At 43.1% G+C, this 20,206-nt stretch overlaps 1 protein-coding gene across 5 annotated transcripts; it reads right to left on the bottom strand.

Moving 5' to 3' along the window:
• Positions 1 to 70: 70 nt before the first annotated feature.
• Positions 71 to 19,950, bottom strand: LOC141796309 (death-inducer obliterator 1-like). Of its 5 annotated transcripts, none has more exons than XM_074677349.1 (17): positions 19,842 to 19,950; positions 18,323 to 18,424; positions 16,949 to 17,067; positions 15,618 to 16,674; positions 14,526 to 14,913; positions 13,661 to 13,993; positions 11,283 to 11,499; positions 7,988 to 8,555; positions 7,746 to 7,905; positions 7,495 to 7,611; positions 7,196 to 7,357; positions 6,729 to 6,891; positions 6,104 to 6,620; positions 5,824 to 5,971; positions 5,616 to 5,705; positions 5,312 to 5,507; positions 71 to 4,136 (listed from the first exon to the last, which is right to left on the bottom strand). In XM_074677349.1, the coding sequence occupies exons 3-17, from the start codon at positions 17,028 to 17,030 to the stop codon at positions 595 to 597; spliced, it is 7,740 nt and encodes a 2,579-aa protein (XP_074533450.1). In that variant the 5' UTR covers positions 17,031 to 17,067; positions 18,323 to 18,424; positions 19,842 to 19,950; the 3' UTR covers positions 71 to 594. The 5 variants fall into 5 exon arrangements, with proteins under 5 accessions (XP_074533450.1, XP_074533473.1, XP_074533458.1 ...); XM_074677372.1 differs by having other exon boundaries at positions 7,244 to 7,357; XM_074677357.1 differs by having other exon boundaries at positions 11,283 to 11,496.
• Between the last annotated feature and the right edge of the window lie 256 nt (positions 19,951 to 20,206).

The raw sequence follows: 20,206 nt of genomic DNA, 5'->3' as shown, positions 1-20,206 counted from the left end.
ATTTAACTGTGTTCACAAACTATGTATAGTTTTAATTCACAACAAAAGACAAACCCACACTTGTGATCAAACTAATTTAATTGGTTGAGCTGAAACAAAATCAGGACATTTCATTAACCAGACAGGTGAGTATTGTAGTTAGTTGGATGTTGAAACCTATGTTCAAACCTGCCAGACATTTTACACCGTTGTGTAAAAACAATAGTTCTCAAACTTTCACATTACCCATCTCAGATATATGGCTTATGATTTTTCTACTTAGAAAAGTCTGATTAAAAACATCAGTATATACACAAGTATATTCATATTTACATACTGAAAAAAAGTGTTAAATCAGTTCCATTATTGTTTTAAAAAAATGACAGGACACTTTCAGATTATAGGATTCAGTAGCCTTCTAGAGAAGTCCCAGCCTTTGTCTTTTAGATGTGATAAAAGCAACTTAGAAACCTTGAATGACAAAAACAATACGAATGTCAAAGTTTTTTAAGGGAACACAACAGCGACACTTTCGCCTAATACTGTCCATCTACATGTACAAAGATGAGTTCACAGGTTTTCTCAAACCATAACGTAATGTCCACAAAACAGAGACTAAGACTTGTCATTTTCTGCTGTTTTTTCACTCTCCTTGGGTGTATCGTGTCTGCTGTCCTTTTTTTCCTCCCTCTTTTCTCTGCTCCTGCTTCTGTCACGACGGTCCCTGTCTTTGTCTCTGTCTCTGTCTCTATCTCGGTCTTTGTCCCTGTCTTTGTCCCTATCCCTCTCTCTGTCCTTGTCTCTGTCTCGTCCTCGGTCTTTCCCACGGTCTCTGTCCCTGTCACGTTCTCTGCTTCTGGATCTGTCCCGTCTCCTTTCGCGCTCTCTGTCACGATCACGTTCCCGGTCCCGGTCTCGTTCCCGGTCCCGTTCTCGGTTTCTCCCCCTGTCTCGGTCATGGTCTCTTCTGTCAGAGTCCCTCGCTCTGTCTCGTTCCCTCTCCCTCTCGCGGTCCCTCCTCTTTTCAGCGTCTTGCTCCCTGTGTCGCTCTGCTTCTGCTTCCCTGTGCCTCTCAGCCTCCCTCCCTCTGCTGCGCTCTCTTTCTCGGCTGCGCTCCCCATCACGGTCTCTTTCTTTGCCCCTGTCCCACTCCCGCTCGCGCTCTCTGCTCCACCTCTTGCCCTGACTTCTGTCCCATGACGGCCTACCAGGGTGAGGGACTTCTCGCTCCCTGTCCCTTCGCCGGTCCTCAGACAGTTCCCTCTGTCTCTCCTCCAGGGTCTGTGAAGGACCAGAGGGAGCTTCTCTGTGCACTCCCTCAAAGCGACTGAAGCGGTCTCCGCTGCGGGGCTCTGAATCTTCTCGGTTGGTGCTGCTCCTCCTCCTTAACTCAGGGGAGTGACGGCGCCAGTGGTCATCCCGGTGTAGGTCTGGACTGTGGGCTCCTGGGCGACTTGGAGCACCTATGGGTGCCTCTGGGGGAGTTGGCAGCAGGGGGCCACTGTGGCGAACAGGTCTGGGCTCATCAGAGTGCCTATCAAAGCGGTAACGCTCTGACCCTCCGAAGCGTTGAGGAGGGTGAGGTCTGTTCTCATGAGGGGGAGGACCTCGTGCCTCATCAAAAGATCCTCGATGTGGAGGCGGTGAGTGAGGTCTGGAGGTCCCGTACTGGTTATGTGGACTGAAGTGTTGTCCACTCATGTCACCACTGGGAGCGGGGCCTCTTCTGTCCTCATACTGGTTAGGTGGAGGACCCCGGTATGCTGGACCTGATGGGGTGCCCTGATTGTCTTTAAAAGTATGAAGTGGGTTTGAATTCGGGTCAACGTTTAGCTTAAAAGAATTTGAACTGTCTTTGTTATACTGTTCTACAGGACCTCGAGATGGGTCTGTCATCTGGGATTGAGCCCCATGATCACCATACTGAGATGATGGGGGACCCCTGGGCCCTGGGAAGTGGGATGGAGGAGGGAGTCTGTTCTCAAAGTGGCCAGGAGGTGGCCCTGTGAAGGATGGAGGAGGACCTCGAGTTGTAGGGAAGTTAAATGGCGGTGGAGGACCAGTGAATCTTGGAGGGTGTAAATTATTCTGTGCATCAAAAGCAGGAGGTGGATGGAGGCCTGGTGGGGGACCTGACTGTACAATGTGTTGAGGGGGGATGGAGGGATCGAACATTTGAGGAGCTGGAGGTCTCTGGGCTATTGGAGGGAAAGGTGGTGGTGGCCCTCTGGGTGGCATCATGTTCTGAGGAACTGGTCCAGGTGGTGGCTGCTGCTGGGGTGGTGGTGGTTGGGTGCCAGGCCACTGGTTCTGATAGGGAGGGTATGTAGCTGGAGGTGGGCCATACTGCTGACTACTGCCCCCCTGCATTGGATGGGGAGCACGTATTGGGGGAGGCACATGTATGGGTGGTGGGGGGCCCTGCATAGGTGGTGGCCCTGACATTGGAGGGAGACCCTGCATTGGAGGTGGCATGGGCATAGGCGGAGGCCTCATGACTAGGTTTTGTCCCTGCATTAGGTGGGCTGGGGGGAAGTTGGAGGGTGGAGGGATGTCAGCAGGAGGTCTGTACTCATTATCGAAGCCTGATGCTGGCATGTGACGAGGCAAGTGATGGGACTGAGAGTCAACTGCCGACGTGCTCTGAGTGAGCACTGGGATGGTGGAGGTTGTTGTGGAGATGTTTTGAGGCTCATTGTAATAACTTGTGGGTGGTGTATCTTGGCTGTTCTCGTCATAGTCTGAGTTCTCTCCTGCTTTTAAAATACTGGCAGCATTTGGCCAAATACTGTACTTGTCCATTTCTGTCTCTGCCTTCACTGGCTCAGCTTCCTCACTTTTTACTTCTCTGTCATCCATGTAGTTGACCTCCATATCAGGTTCCACCTCCTCCCCTAACAGAGGAATGGACACCTCTGTTTTGGACTCCATAAAAGGTAGCGCCTCGCTTTTCACTTCCTCTTCAAGCTGCAGGGTCTCTGGGCCTTGTGTGGAGTGTGGGAGTTCAGCAGCATCAGACGGCTGAGGCCCTTGAACCTCAGCTTGTGAGGGAGGAGTAGAATCCACCTGAGAAGATGTCTCCTCTTTCTCCTCCTGTTCTCCGCTCAGTCTTCTGTCAGTCACAGTCTGCCGAGGATCCCTGCTCTGTCTGGGGTCTCTCCTCTGGTTAATCAAGGGAGCGACAGATGATGACTTGACGAGTTCTTCAACCTTTTTGCCAAGCTGCAGTAGCTGGGTGTTGGCCAAAAGGGATTTGGTGGGTTGAGCCAACAGCGTATCTGGAAGTGTCAAAGAGGAACCAGCGGTCCCTGAGGTCTGTTGCTCTCCTGGTTTCTGGAATGCCTGGTCCCCAATCTGTTTAAGGCTCTCAAGGATCTTCTGTGGATCAGTCATAGATTCAGTCCCAGCCTTAGCTGGACCTGGGCCCAAAGGTTTGACATCTTCAAAAATAGAGTCATCCTCTGGGTCATATGCCACATCATCAACAGTGTTTTCATCCACCTCAAGCTGCCCAGATACCTCAGGTTTACTTTCCCCCACATCAGGCTTCTTAGTCACACTGTAGCCCCTGCTGGGGTTGTACTCTTCTTCTGGATCGTACGGTCTGTCATCTTCATCCTCTTCCACCTGATCCTCTTTCGTGCTCTGCGCATACTGCCTCACGATAGGATCAAGCATTGTAGCATGTGGAACAGAGAGCTCCCCTCCATGATCAGAAGGAGAGTTTGAAGCTGAGTCATGCTTTTTCTTTGAAAACAGAGTGTTAAGAATGGTCTGAAGTGGAGTGGCAGCAGTGGAAGCAACAGAGCTCGATGAAGATGGAGAGTCCTTGCCAGTGGCAGTGGATGTGGCTGGAGTTTTGACTGAGGTCAAGAAAGAAAGGACGGAGGAGGCAGTCACAGTGCTGCTAGGAATCTCAGAAGAGCTGGCTGGAGGTGAACCTGGAGGGGTTGTGCTGAAGGGGATCTCCAGGCTCTGTCGTGTGCTTCTGTCTGCTTTGACTGCAGCAGAAGGCTTCAGGAGGCCAGCATCATCAACATCCTTGGCTTGGGTCTTGGACCGTTTTTCCTCAGTTTCCAAAGGGGCACCAGCACGCTTTCTGTCTTTCTGGCAGATAAGCAGCCCCAAGAGGAGATTCGGACGAGCTGGTTCAAGCCCTGCAAAACAGGCAAGACAAAAATCTTTGACTCATTTATATCAAAACTACAATTATTTACAGAAATTTCTAACTCCAAAAACCTAGGTGAAATAAGAAGCACCTACAAACTTAGAATATCAACATAAAATGGCACCAAAAAAAAAACCCTCCAAAAGGTAAGTGAACAGCTACACATGGCATATCCTTATATGCAAAAGATGACGAAATAAGTGACACTGCATTTTCCTTGTCAACATTTCAGCATCAAGTCTATGGCCTTTAAGCTTTTTACTAAAATTAAATTGAAAACAAAATTCAAACATGAATAGACAGACAATTGGATACACATGCCTTGTGTTCTGAAAAGAAATTATAAGTAGGTTTGTAATTTTTCTATACAACCAAAAACTACTAAAAGCCACACTGGATTGTTTAAAATTGTTATTTCATGATATTACTAAACTGCACACATTAACTTAACACAACTCCTGAAGACTGCGCAAATAGTGATCAAAAAAGTATTCACTTCATTAACTTGAATGAAATTGGAGTAAATATCAGCTCAATTACAGACACCACTCAATGGAAGATATCTGAATTTATCTTCTACAGTTCCTCAGTTTAAGAAAGATGTTTGTAGCCAGAGCCTTTTTACTTACCCAACCTGCAACACTCACTATTGTGCTGTTTATACATAGTATGATAGTTGATATAAACAAGTGATTCTTGATTTGTTATCTCAGTGGTTCACCGTTTAACTGTATGAACTAGCAGGTTACACCATAGGAATCACTTGATCACATGGTTGTTAAAACATGCTCATGTCCAAAACAGTTCTGAGGAAATAGAGTGAGAATGGACTTAGAAACAACAGGCTGAGACTGGACTTAAATGGCACCAACCTGTGATGCAAACTCTTTATTGGAAAGGTGATACAGAAACAGACACTGAGCAGGAAACACAAAAGTGGTCATATGCAAATAGAAGCCTTGACAAGGAGTGAGTGCCCCCTACAGTACAAACCCATGAATGTAACAAGCTCTTCCTCTGACCTGGGTCCACTGTGAAAGGTGTTATTAAACATACTCACCACATAAAGGAAGACCAAACCAACACAAGTTTAGTGAGAATACAAACACAGGCAATATCATTCATTTCAAAGTAAATCTGTTTTCTATCCCTGTTGATGCTTACCTGGCCCATCAAACGGTAAGAGTTTGGAGGGTAATGGATCCTTTGAGCCAAGTGGGATGAGATAGAGGTCTTTGATGCGGCGGTTATTGTTGGCTACCACCCCAAATCGCTTCCTGCTGCTAAAGTAGGAGAAGAGAGAGACATATGCCACCTCCTCTTCCTCTGTGGCTGGGTGGAAACGGATCAGACACAATTCCTGCAAACACGGAGAAAGAAGAGCAGAGGAAACAGTGTGTAAGTGATGGAAAACCTTGATCAAGATATTAGGCACAGAGATGAAAAATAAACTTTTATCAAGACAAACCTTGGAGAGCGAGGTTTTCAGTTTACCAACATAGTCCCACACGGTGTTTGGAGATATCCGTCCACCAACATGAATGGTATCTGGCAAGTCCTGCAAAGCATTCAGAAAAATATGTCTTAGTGCTTTTTCTTAAGTATCTTCAAAGGCATTTTTTATTTATTAAGCTTGAGATGAAGACATATCTCAATCGCTGGATTTAGGTCTTTACCTCCTTTAGGTGTTCAAAGGATCCGGACACCAGATAGGCCTTGGTCACAAACTTGGCCACAGACTGCATGTTGATAAATCCCTTCCAAATCTTTTCTTGACCATGGAGAAAGATGGCAGTTTCCCCCTCAGGAGGAGGCTCTGATGAACTACACAGACAACATCACTTCATTTAAAAAAGGCAAATCTCATAGTCTAAAGTAGATGTTAGAATTTCTTACAGTATAAAGTTAAAAAGAAAAAAACAGCTGGCTTTAAGAGAGCACAAAGAAGTTGATCACCTTGTTTTAGCGGGTTTGGACACAGCTACTGGGGGTGGGGGAGCTGGAGGCATCGGCAGTGACACCTTAGGTCCAGTCTCCACTGTTGAACTGACTGTAGCTTGGACTGTTTCAGCTGTACTGTTGATCGGTTTGTCTGGAGCAGTGTAAGTTACAGTTACACCAGAGCCATGCCGGGCCATGCGTGGGTCTCTACGGGTGATGGTGACGGATGACACAGCCGGAGTGATGGGTGCTGAGGCCTGGGCTGAGGGCGCCTGCATGTTGATGTCCTCCTGATAAATTTGTAGCTGGGATTCTGGGACAACTGGCTCCATCTTGGTCTGGTAGGAAGAAGGGACTGGATGTTTGTAAGACGAGGGGTCTTGGTGCTGGTAAGCGGAGGGGTTCTGTGATTGACCAGCAGGAGAGACATCCCCAGACCTGGATGAATGCAGCTCGTCTCGAGTTGACTTAGTTTCAGGTTTCTTGACCAGTTTTGCCTTCTTAGCTGCAGGTTCATCTTCTGTCTTCTGACCTTAAGGGGTATAGATAAAATGACATTTAATAATATGTTTTGTAACAATTCATGTTTAAGTCACCAGAAAAATATGACCAGGACACTTAACGTCAGCCTCACATTTACCTGTGCAAATTTTACAGTTTAGATCAAACAGATGAGTTCTGTGTTCAGAGGTGGTGTCTTTGAGCATGTTACTGAAAATGTCCGGCATACTGCTGCTGTGGTTTCCCTCCACAGCAGAGGGTTGAGTCCCAGCTGAAGGCGTGGAGCCTGACTCATCCTGATCCTGTGGATACAGAAAAAAGTATTTTCATTTCAACGATGCTGAACTTGCAGCCAAGGACTGCTAACCATCAACAACAGAATCATCATTTATTGTGTTAATCACCAAATCTTTGAGCAACGTGGAAGCAAGTGGAATAAAGTCAAAGCTTTTAAAGGGACAGGGCAGCAATCAAGATAACTAAGCTGGAAAATTGCTACAACAGTCTCTACTTTGTTCCTTTTTTTAACTGGGGTATGTCTGAAGATGGTGAGCAAAGGTGAAAAGGAAAGTGTGAAAGTTGAAAAACAGCACCACCACCACTTACTGCAGAAGAAGCCATGCGAGTAGATGAAGTGGTGGTAGAGATACATACATCTGCATCAGATGTTGGTGGAGCATCCTCCATGTCCATACTATGTGAGCTCGAGTCATGCCTGTTGCCCAGTTTGAACTGCCCGGTGTGGGCCCTAGAACTGGGGGAACTAGCCTGGAGAAGGCAATCATATTGTAAGCTTCAGCAATTTTGAAAATCTTTCAAGACCGCAAGTAAAAATCAAACAGAACAAGAAAAGCTTGGAACCTCAATTTAATCTTGTATTTAAATAGTAAGAAACATTAGATTACCTGTGGGGCTTCAGGCTTCCTCCACTCGGATATTTCTTTGGAAAGCAGCTCCTCGGCACTAAGTCTCACCAGTCTGAAAGGAGTAACCTCACCACCCACCACCCTGTAGAACAGGCCCTGACACAAAGATGAAACAAAGTAGTTAAACATACATACCTAGTAAACACCAAAGCCTCCAAGGCCGTAAAGATTGACTTTACAAACACAAGACACATACTTCACTCAAAAACATCATGAAAATGTGCACTCACTTTGTTTTTAGGATCTTTCAGGTTGAACATCAGGGACCTGTATTTGTTCTTGTACTTGCTGTCAGTGCTGAGGCAGAGGTTGAACATTTCCTTTTCAATGGCAACTGCGAGTCTTCCCACCTCACTTTCAGTCATCTTTAGATCATCACTGTCACTCACCCTGGTGGAAAGTACACAGATAGTATTGATTTTAAGTATTCAACACAGTTAAAATGCTTTTCTCTAAGCTTTTAGATCCTTACCTCTTGAAGAGGATGTCTGTCAGTGAACGGCGAATGTTCTGCCTCATCTGGTTGTTCGGTGGAGGTGGCATGGGGGGGGCAGGGGCCGTCTGAGTAGATGAGTGTGGAGGTCTGGATGAGGGGGAAGAGTGATGGGAAGGACCTGAAGAAACTGGGGAGGATGGGACTCTGGAGGATGAAGAAGACTGGGAATGTGAGGAAGAATCTTTTTGCTGTGGCTGTTTCTTTGGAATGGTGAAGTTGGACTTGGTAACTCTCAGTGCACCAGTGACATGGATCGGTCCTGGTGGGAAGGAGGATGAGGTTTGAGCAGGTGACGAGCCTGGCTTCTTGGACCTTGTTGTAGTTTTACTTGGTGGCGTTACAGGTTTCTTAGCCGCCTTGGAGCTTGAGGCCTGAGAGGAGGGTTTCCTGCCCTTTGGGGATATCTTGGTTGGTTTAGCAGCTGGGGTCTTCTTGTTTCGTTTGACTGGAGTTGGTGTTGACTCAGGCTGAGGTTTCTCAGGAGCTGGGGCTGGTTCCTTTTCTTTCGGGTCCTTCTCATTCTGCTTCTCTTCTTTGAGAGGAGCTGGAAACCAAGCACAAGATCAAAAACTTTAAACAATGTCCTCATTTCTCTTTGCAGCAGATGGGACAGGTATTGTGAGGGTTAATTACCAGCAGTGAAAATAAACCTTTTTGTTTATAATTCAGAAGGAAAAGAATTCTTAAAGAGGACCATTATAGAATACTGTTATAAAACTAAAACCTTGATAATGAGTTCATACTTTATGAAATATTTTCAAACAAACATTGCATAAAAATTCTTTAAAAAAATAAGTGAGGCGAACTGGGTGGTTCTTGGGGGTCTTTTAACTTGGGGAGCACTGTATGAGCAGATCCTTTAACAAAGCAGACCTTCAGGTCCTCAAACCTCAAACAAGTTTTAATGACAGATATACTCAGCTGACAAGAGCTACCTTAAAAGACAGCACCCCAGCTCCCAGAGAACCATGGAGAGGAGAAATGACACCAGTGAACTATATCAAAAGGCTGTCAACCTCCAATCAGCAACTTCAGAATTAAAGTCAACAACCACCAGGTTATCGCAACGGTACATAAAAAGCAGCATCAACCACTTATTCACTGGTTGAAATATCTTCAACGGTTTCACAGCAGAAGAATATTTTCTTTTCCTTTGCAAGCATATATGAGCAGTTTAGAATAAATATGTTTATAACCAAGTAAATACATCTTTTAGTATTTTAGTGTATTAATTAATTCATATAAACTGCAGACAAAGCCCAAATTAGTATCAATTTATCCAGCTGAAATAGCAACGACCTTTGAACCCCGTGTTAACTAAAACAACTTCAATCATAGGCTCTTTTAATTCCTAGAAATATACAAGTGCACGATATGAATACTAGAATCGTTTGCTTGGTGAAAATAAAAAGTATGGGAAATCAGTCGACTCAAGAGTTCATCTTCACTTTGAAAATCTATGCTGGAAACTGACATCAGCAGATCCTAGTTTATCAAATATGTCAGATTTGCTTCAGTAGAGGCACTTAACCCACTGTAAAAACCAGTCATGCAAAAAACTGAGACCCAGAGCAAGCAAAGTCACAAAACTTCTGTGAAGGTTGCCCCACCAATCAAACATCAACCAGCAAAACATGGGCGATGGAATTATAAGTCAATAAACCATAAATTTCTCTTTCTATCCAAAACACATTATTCATGATCAGACTGATTCCTGTTCCAAAAGGAGACATGGAAGATCGGCATCTCATCAATGATCAAGCTTTATATAGCAAGGTGACCCAAACTACAATTCAAATACACATCAATTCAGCTAAAGTTCAACATGCATCAGATCTCATCAGTTGCTCTTTATGTATCAAAAAAAATCTGTAAGCGTTGGTCTCCTTCTGAAAATCTGTGATCAGCTCCAGCTTCTGTCTTCTACTCGGCCATCCAGCACTTCATGGTGGTATCTCCGGGTGTCCTGGTGTCTCAATGGCAGATCTTCTTCCTCACTCTCTGCTGTTCACCATCCACAGACTCTTGAAGTGTCGTGTCACAAAGGCATGTGCGGATGTATGTTGTAAACGCTTGTTTGAAGACATCCAATATCAAGCCAACACTGCTCACATAATCAATGGAGGCATCCTATAATCTGTTAAATCAGCTTTTATTTGGAAGCCAGTTTCCCACGAGAAGAGATGCATCATATTCAATATGAATAAAAAACTTTGGGGGAAAAAAAGTCTTGCTTTTTATCCACAAACTTAATGGCAGAAAAAAAGCTGTGCCTAACAGCCGACATCATCTGCTCAATATGAGCAGTTAACTTTCATCAGTCCACACAAACATGGAGGGATTCTGAGACACCTACCTGGTGGAGAAAAGGGGGGAAAGGCTTTTTTGGGGTCCAAACGCTGAGATGAAGAACCAAGAGTGGAGACTAGTGCTAATAATCTGAGTCACATGAAAACACAAAGAAAGCACTCGACCATTCATCTCAATCAATTATCTCAAGGTTAAAAATAATTCCCTCTTGAGGGATCTGAATGTCAAATCATCAGTTCTTCACCTGTCTGAATCACAGGTTCTTTTACAGGTTTCATTTTAACCAAGATTTATATGAGAAGTCTCCAGATATTCAGCAGTTTCACTAAATGATAATAACTGAGGGTGTAGAAAGTCATATTCAGTAAATTTGATGCAACAGCAGGGTCAATTTGACTGCCCCATTCAGTTTAAGATCCAATCCCGACAAACTAAAACATCAATTGGTTCATACATTTCCCATAATGCATGTTTAACATTTGCTCCACTTTCCTACCACATTAACTTTTTTCAAACCCACTGCCTCAGTTTGTCACCCAGGGATACAGGTAAGGTATAGCTAGGAAGACTTTTTTTTAAAAAAAGCTGTGGTGACCTCTTCAGTGAGTTCTCAGGCATTGGAAAGCTCTTGACGGTAAAATTAACTTGATCGGTGCAATCTTTGGTCAGTCAGTGTCTCCGTGAAACAAATAAGTTCTGAATGATTGGATACTTACCCAAAGCCACTGGTAACACTTACCTTTTCTGAGGCTGCCACCATTTCATTGAGTAACAAAATCATAACAGTGCAAATTATTTGAGTCTAGAACACAGCGGAGTTTTTCTCAATAGCACCCACGTCCTTCTGAAATGTGTGGATCAATATCTAAAAAATTATGTTAGAAACACAGGAGCCACACAAAAAGGGAAAAACAGCAACGAGGTTTCAACAGTAGGCCAAGACCTTCAAAGAGATACATACACTTTTTGTTTAACACTGTTGGTGATATGGGTGTAGTCTTTTCTGGTGTTACTGCAATGTAATTATGGTCGCTGGACCAGGACGCAGTAGTTGGGGGAGGCGGGTGTTCTTCAGCATGCTCATCTTCATCATCCTCATCTGGACCAGTGCTGAGATTTTCCTCGCTGTCCGACTCCTCCTGGCTCGTCTTTGCTGTCCTTCTACCAGCACCGCTCTTCTGGGTGGACAGGAAACATAACTTCAACCATTTTTGTTTCAGCCCACAAACATTACCATTAAATTAACATCACTAAAAAAGTAAACACTGAGAATAAAGCCCGGAGAAGTACTGCAAAGTGTCAGGAAATAAATATTTTTCTGTATTTTGTTTAGAGAAATGCCACTGCTCTGCATGCTTTTAATTTTTTTTTCTTTGTATTAACTGTGACACCATGCGCTTCACACAGAGTTCATTGATAGAATTTCTGCACCCAGGACTGAGCGTATTTTTCTTCCTGTATGTAGCATTTAAGCTTCTGCATAAGTGTACAGACACATCTGAGCCAAAAGCATAAAACCACTCTGGGCAATCTAACAATCTAAAAGGTTTCAACACAAATGAGACCACAGAGCTTTTTGTGACAAAAATTGAATCATTTCTAAAGAAGAGCTGATGTAACTTTGACTTCAGTCATCCTCCTTGTTAGTGCAGAGGGATTTTAGGTTAGTTTAAGTTTAACATCAAACACAATGTAAATGTAAAAACAAAGAAGGAAAGGTTCCTCAGGCAGCAATTATATTTGATATATTTTCTCCCTTTGCACCAACTTATTACTGTAGTTTACAAGTGAACAAAGAAAGGGAAGTAAATCTACAAACATGTAAAAATAAATGACATTCATTTATTATTAAGATCCATGTTATTGTAAATACCTCATTGTTGGCTTAAATTGTCTGATAATCTGCCACTGTTCAGGTGAATTCAAAACCTATAACTCACAGCATTTTATCTAGGAAAAGGTTTCTCTCCATTCAGTCACCACATACCCGCAAGGGCTGAGGAACAATTAGCAGCCTCATTAGACTCAAACATATTTATTTATTAGATATTTAGAGCAGCCTGTTAAACAGACTGCTTCAGTCCTTGAACTTACTGGCTATGTTTACGTGCAGTCAATAACCCTTTCGGATTCGGACTACTAGCAATAGCCCCGTTGGCCGTGTCAACACAAATAACCCTTTAGAAAAACTGAATACATATTCCGGTTCTCAAAAACCTGACAATTACCTATAGGTTACTCCTTTCCTAACTGAAATATTTGGTCATGTTTGCGCCTGTTAGGATATCTCCACCAAAAGGAACATTAATTTGTGTTCCGTGCATGTTCTTTCGCAAGGAATCTTGGTCTTTTGAGTACAGGAAGTCCACCCTTGCTGCTGCTGTTGTTGTTCCTGATGTTTCTATGTACACAGGAAGAAGCGGTAATGACGCAAATTACGTCATGACGTTCTCTGTGCATCAAGATGTTGTCCATGCGTCGCCGTTTTGATAACGGGTTATTCCGAATGTTTCAGAAAACAGAATATTGACCTTAACCCGAATAATGACTGCATGTAAACATAGCCACTGTCACTTTGGTCCACCACTGTCCAGAAGGAATGAAGACCCGTTTGATTTTTCAATTGGTTTGCAGGACATACTCTTTTGTTCACTGCTTACCAGCCGTTGAATGGACAGTTCCAGCCTGTTTTCATCACAAGTTTAATGTTTGTACCAACCACAACTGCTTCCTACTGGGCATGTTCTAACCTCAGACAAGTGGCAACTGTCATGGAGGATTCGTCAAGAAAAGAGCAACAGTATAGCAATCTGAACCAAATTTTATCATCCCCAGGTTAACCCCTCTTGTGACATGCTTCAGTTCTAGTAAGCTGTGCTTCTGAAACCCCTTTATCAGACTTAAAATGTATGGGTGAATCAGCATATTGCTTTCAAAATTGAGCAATGTGTGATGCTGGGAAACACCTTTTTCATTCAAGTTACACCAAAGCTTCTCATCATACAGATTTATATCCAAAACTCATAGTATAATGAAAGTTATTCAGAGTTATTGTTAAACGCTAGCATAATTGTGATTGGTTGCAATAGCCACAGCAGGCTCAGTAAACAAGCCAAATATTCAGCAAACAAGAAAAAGCACTTCAGGAAATCCCTCCGTGATGAGCACATTAGATCAATGTAACTTCAACTTTTCTTGACAGCCAAGGAATTGTTTCAGTATAATATAACAGATACTGTAGCACATAAAATAAGACACACAGCTTCACTCATGATGAGAAATAAATGGGCATGTGTTCATTGACAAATAAAGGCCATCATTATCAGTGGTCCGAGTTACCTTTGGCGAAGACTTGGTATTCACAGCCTTGGCCTTGTCCTTCTGTTTAGGTTCATCAGTGATGGACTTCATGGTAGCAGCAGCGTGCCTCAGGATACAGTCGTTGCCACAGTACACAGAGTCCGGCTGGGCGTTACTCTCACAGCCAGGCCCGATACATTTGGGAAGGGAAGAGTCCTCCTCGGTCTTCTGCTCAGCCGTATCATCTGGCTCCTCGGCTGCTGTTGTTTTTACCTCCACATTTGATGCCACTTTGTGCTCCGTGTCTGATGGTGCTTTGGGAGCTGTTGTGGGTGCGGCCTTCTGGTCTGCCTTTGGTTGCTGTACAGCCTGCTACAAGTCAGCACACAATAAATTAACAGCACATGTGAGCACATTTAGAAAAGTTTTTTCACAATGAGAGCTTTGTGAAATCTCTTCTTGGTTTTATTAAAAGCAAGGAAAAAAAGGAAAACATTCAGTTAAAGCTAAGGTGCTGCCGGATGGTAGCGTCATATGGTTATTGATGTCTTTTGTTTGTTCATATGGAGACCAGAGCTCAACAAACTAGAGCAACTGGGCTCGTCACTTTGGGCCCTTCTTTGCTTTTTGTCTAAAATCCCCAAACCACTAAAACAAATCTGTGAACAGCTAGGGGGCCCTATGTCTAGTCACAAACCTAAAAAGCAATCATTTATGATTCTTTGGAGTGATTAATATTATTTGGTTCAAGCTCAAACTTTTTGCAGATTAGTCATTGCACCAAGGTAGTTGTAGACAAAAAGAATTGCACAGAACAACTAGAAAAACACTCAGACATTGATTACATAGCAGGGCTCGTAACACAGCAATTCAAATCATTAAGTTGAGATCAGTTGTAACCTACCGGCTGAAATATCTTGATCTTCTTCTTCCCGGTTGGATTAGTAGCTTTCTCTATCCTGCCTTTGATGCCCTGGTCCTCAGCTGCTTTCTCTTCAGTTACCGAGGATGAGGCTACCATCACGCCCTGAGCAGCTGGCAGAGTGGAATCTACTCCACCAGCAGAGGTCACAGCAGCACCTGGAGCGTGGGCCGCAACATCAGCTCGGAGTTTCCCAAGCTCCGCATAGAGGATGGATGTGGCGGGTCTAACCACCTGGTTCTTTTTGGCCGTGCAATTTGGGCAGATGTAGTCCTCCCCATTTCTCTCCATCAGGCGTCCCCGGGCCTCAGTGATGCCTACACAATCTCCATGGAACCATTCCTCACAGCGGTCGCAGCAGATCATGAACCTTCGGGGGTTGGGACAACATATCAACATACGTGTTCTCTGTAATGCTACACTGATAGCTCCTTTCAGTTCACTTCAACCACCCACATATCAAGAAGAGGACAAGGAAAAAAAACACCAAAACACACCAAGTTATGAGCAAAAACAGGTCATTTAAAAACTTAAAAAGCCTTTCAGTATTAGTTATACATTAACTGTCACTTATGGTGAGAGGAACAGACATTTCACTGGGGTTGCACATTCTGCGAGCAACAGTTAAAATGTTTTTGAGGAAACCAAACAGATCTTGCATGTCATCCTGGAGTTAAAGCATGGTTATCCTCACTTTTCAACAGTTTAAGATGGATACGAACCATTATAAATGTCTGTCTTTAAAAAAAAAAAAAAAAAAAACTTTTCCACACAAAGGGGTTGATAAAATTTGTACAAATAATGTTAAAATCTGTTCTGCTGGAGAACAGTAACGCTAAAATATTACAATTTGAAACCAGCCAAACAACCAAACATCACAGATTGCAGTTCATTTAAACCCTGTGAAACACCTTAGAATTTACCACTACTAATTACATTTTTTTCATTTTAATCATTTTTATTTTTTCACATATTTAGGAAAGTTAGTTTTCCCTCATATGAATGTGAAGAAAAAACGAATGTTGATTTAAAAAATAAAGATCACCTCGACATAAACGCAAGACAACAACTTACCTCTTGTTGTGTTTCTGACGACAGATGCAGTACAGCGCGTTGGGGTCATAACCTCCCTCGTCAGAATCCATGGATGATGAAGAGGAAGACACTGAAGAGTCATCATCGTCGTCGTCGTCATCATCATCATCATCATCCTCTTGGTTCTGTTGCTTCCTCGTCATTCCAAGGGAAGGAGTCGTTTTAGGTTTTGTCTCCCTCTTGACAGGAGTGATGTTCTTAGTGGCAGGAGGAGGAGCTTTAACAGGAGTAGTGTTCTTATTGGCTGCCCTCTTTTTATTGATGTAAGTCCTTATTGGTCCACGCTTAACCGCCATTGCGGCAGGCTTCTCTGCACTGTCCTCATCAGTCTCTTTACCTGCGTCCTTCTCTGGGTCAGTTTTGTCATTATTTTGTCCATCTCCTGTCTTCTCCTGGCTGACTCCTGTCTTCTCAGAGACCTGCACTGGCTGAGGCTGGGCTGTGTTCGTGCTTACTGCATCTTTAGGATTAGGACCACTCTCTTCATCTTTTGTCTCTGATATCTCGTCCTTGTCCTCTTCATTCTCAGAGCTTCCCTCATCTTTCACAGAACCCACACCACTTCCTCTGGTCTGTCTCCCACCTCTTGGTTTCTGTTGTGTCTGTTTCCTTCCACCACTCCTCGTCCTCCTCTCTGGAGACTCCACCTTGTCCTCTGTTGCTTTGGAGTCAGCGTTGCCATCAAAGCTGGCCTCAGATGCCGTCTCTGCATCTGTTGGGGTTTGGGAAGGAGGATCTCCACTTTCCAAACTAGGTGGGGCACTTCTCCTCGTCCCTCGCTTGGCAGTTAAAAGGAATTCCTCTAGTTTGTCGGTGCGCTTAGACTGCCTGCCACTGCGCCGCACAGGGCAGCGGTTTTCCGAACCATCGGTAGCTGTCTCTACTGGCATCTCTCTCTTAGCAACAGTGGACCGACGAAAACCCCAGGTCTTTCTCACTTCACTTTTACCCTCGGAAGAATTATCTGGCTCAGCTACTGCTTCATTCGCCAAGTTCTCATTTTCAGGATGTTTCTGCTGGCTGTCCTCTACGACACCTGGAAATAAACAATCAAACATGGGTGTTGTCAAAAATCAGCTAAAGTTGGTTGGAGTGTAATACAACTGAAGAAAGTTTGTTTGACAGTTTTAGATCAAGAATACAAAATGATTAAAAATTAATGTCACAGCGATTTACTCCATTTGATCTTTACTTACCCCACATTGTCTTAAAATTATAAACCATTTAAGATCATAGAACCCAAGATCACAATTTATGTCACCATATTTTCCCCATATCAGAATTATGGAGGAATTGCTCAACCATAGTACCTTGGCAGCAGCTATCCAAATGGTCCTGGCCCTGCTCTGGCTCAGGGGCTAGAGCGAGCTCAGGGCTCACATTCTCCTCCATAGATGATGGAGTCAATCACTACTTTCAAACTGAATGTCTACAGAAGAGGACAAGAAACAAGCTATGTGTCAGTCCTTTCAATGTAATATCTGAAAACTACCAAAGGCTGCCAGGAAGTACGTTAATAGGCAGAAGGACTTCATCTTATCATAACAAACAGTAAAGTTTGATTCTACTTCATTCTTTATAAATGGCTTACAAATAACACAAAAAAGTTCTACTGAAATTGTACTGTGCATGTGCAAAACATTTTAACAGGTTACGCAATTTGTTTATTTGGCTGTAATGAATAAAGAGGAACAGACAAAACATCTGGTGGAAATGAGAGCAACTGATTTAGCAGTAAATTTTAAAACAATGTGTATGTCAGTTGGTTCTCCATTAAATTCAGGTACAGGTCTTTAAAAACTTTGACTCTTTTAGTCTTAAGAAGCAGCTAATACATGCTTGTTTCAGATTTGTGCCTGTAGTTGACATGCCTGCTAATAATTCTAAAAAAATCTACACTGAACCTGAGCTAAGCTCATTTTAGGAGCAATGTGTCCAAAGGACAGAATCCAGCTCAACATGAAATAATCCACTGAAGAGTGGGTGGTTGTTTTAAAATGCCAGGTCCTTTATTTGTATACCCTATAACAAAACTGAAGTTCATCAGTAAGTCACTGGAACTACAAGATGTTCAGTAGATAGTATACTTAAAGTTTCCTTTGTGGGATCACATATGTAAACAACTCCAACTAGTCTGTTAGAGTTTACAACTTGAACTTCTGCGCATGTGACAAACTAAGAGTATCTGACTGCTTTTCTTGGGCAGCATCACCTTATTGTCAGTCTGATCATAGCCAGAAGTTCTGAGTTCTCTATGAGTTGTAACTGATAAATATAGATATTCATAATTATACATCATTTCTATGCCTGTCAATCTCATTTATGTCATAATTAAGTAGCCAAAGGCCTCTCTAAACTCAGTGGAAACCAATGATGATGATTTTTTGATTCCAACATGTTTGCTCCTCTGTGGGATTGATTGTATCAACAGCCATGTATAACCACATTATGTGTTTTTAATCAAAAGGCTGGTGTTGTATTTAGGGCTGGGAAATGCAAAATATCGTCCACTTAAAAAAAATTAATCAAGCCCAATTTGCATTTTTGCCTCTTGTTTACCCATTAAAGATTTCAAAACAACCAGAAAACCATCAGAAGCATTTCAGTCTTTCCTTCAGAATGTCAGGACTCAAACTTTTAAGTATTTTCTGGAACAACTCACATCTCATCGCAAATGTCTTTACCTGAGTTCAGCAGTGATGCAGAATGTAGTAACAGAGTGTTTCTTTGATCACATCAAAGGCACTGCAGAAGTAATCACCAATCTGGGTACACGATTTAAGGATCTACCAGAGAGAGGAAAATACAAGGTGGGGTCAAAGTCTGGCGGGCTCCACAGAAGGAAAATAGAATTGCAAAGTTGAAGCTTCAACGCCACATACTGGGAAAAATACATTACAATAGAGGATTTTAAGTTTAAGACTTGATGTGCAACAACTATAGTTTGTTTTCAATGTACAAGTTGGGTTCAACGTACAACATCAACATGGTTCACTGAAACTAACATTCGTTAAAAGACAAAAGGATGTGTAAGTATGCGATTTTACGGAATATTATGAGTCAGAAAAAATGGGTTAAGGTACCATTAATATATTCCAGAAACCCCTTCCAGGAGCATAAATAAATACGATAACACCTGTATTTACTCAGTACATTAGGCGTTACACTGCGCACCAGAACAGAGAAAAAGTGACCGAAACAAAATTCGTTGACTGGCGTGCTCGCGGTCACGATACCATGCCACGTGAATGGCAGGCTAACTGTTGCAATGAAAAGTGGGAGGGGCGCGGTAGGAACAACACATTTTAACACCAACATGCAGATAAACCGTGTCGACAGTTTTTGGGAATGTATATTTTACATGATTGGGCAAAGTGCAACGAGTACGACATTAGAATTGACGCAGAAAACTAACGTCCAGTGGCTGCATCTGCACCGTCGGAATGGAGCTGCGCGGGGCCTTGATGCGCATATTTAATAAAACCGTCTCAATGCTTGCTTTAACGACGTGTCATTTTATCGTGTGCATTGAGGAAATGGAAATGTTTATACAAAATCTTTAGAATATTGCGGGGACAAAGTCCAACATACTACGTGAATTGACGAACTGTATTACCCGTGCATCCATCAACGGCCGCAGGACCAAACAACGTTTTAACGGTTGACCACATGAACCTTTTTAGCATGGTGGCACACATTCTGATGAATTAATGGTATTAGGGCACTTATATTTGCCAAATTACAGTGTAACACTGAGCACTTCTTTGCATATTTCGACCCGTCCTCTTATCGTCACCAGTTTCATGCTACAAGAAGGAACTGCGTTCGGTCAAAACGTGCACTTGTAGCTAGCCCAGCTAACGCTAGTTAGCAACCACGAGCACAGAGAAGCTAACGGCAAACAGTTCTGCATTAAGGTGACGCCCCAAATTTCGATAAATATCTCACTATTGACACAATCAACAGGACATCGAACGTTTCATGAGATAGATATCGCATAAACTGATGTAGGTGTCCAGAGTCACATCAAATAGTTCGTCTTAATAGAAGTTAAGGTTACACTTATCGCCAGGCGCATTACAGTCGACATTTCTTCGACTAGCACAACCCCAGACTGAAGCGTGCAGGTGCCATGAAAGCGTCCCATAGAGATTTTACTCTCACACTTATCTTATTTCCAAGAGAAACCTGCGTCCAACCCACCTCTGTCCAAGGAATACCGAAGATATGCCCTCGTTTTACGGTCAATCCTCCATTTTCCATTCCCGCTGGAGCTAACTGACTGCGGCAGATGGCTGACAGTTTACAGAACATACTAAGTGTCTACAGCGCCCCTACTGGCCAGGAGGTATGGGGGGGTAGGCGCATGCATGCAACATATTTCATCCCCGCCCCCATACTTACGATCAGACGAGGACCTCTTTTTCTTTTAACAAAAATAACGATTTGCTTATGAGGTGTAATATTTATATTTGTTGTTTATGTTTTTTTTCCATCCAAACTTCTTTAATACTACGGGTTGGATCACTTTAAAACGCGTCAGTTAATTCTTAATTTCCCCTTTCAAT

The sequence above is a fragment of the Halichoeres trimaculatus genome, unplaced genomic scaffold (assembly GCF_033239565.1).
Source record: "Halichoeres trimaculatus isolate MK-OKI-2021-1 unplaced genomic scaffold, fHalTri1.1 fHalTri1_scaffold_1, whole genome shotgun sequence".
Classification (NCBI taxonomy): Eukaryota; Metazoa; Chordata; class Actinopteri; order Labriformes; family Labridae; genus Halichoeres; species Halichoeres trimaculatus.
This window is presented reverse-complemented; position numbering and strand designations above follow the sequence as displayed.

Excerpts from the sequence above, each read along its gene's own strand:
- LOC141796309 (XM_074677349.1), bottom strand. The coding sequence starts at position 17,030 with ATGGAGGAGAATGTGAGCCCTGAGCTCGCTCTAGCCCCTGAGCCAGAG. Across the intron at positions 7,906-7,987 it reads ACAGACATCCTCTTCAAGAG|GGTGAGTGACAGTGATGATC; the intron begins GTAAGGATCTAA and ends ACTTTCCACCAG. Across the intron at positions 5,508-5,615 it reads TGAAAACCTCGCTCTCCAAG|GAATTGTGTCTGATCCGTTT; the intron begins GTTTGTCTTGAT and ends CCGTGTTTGCAG.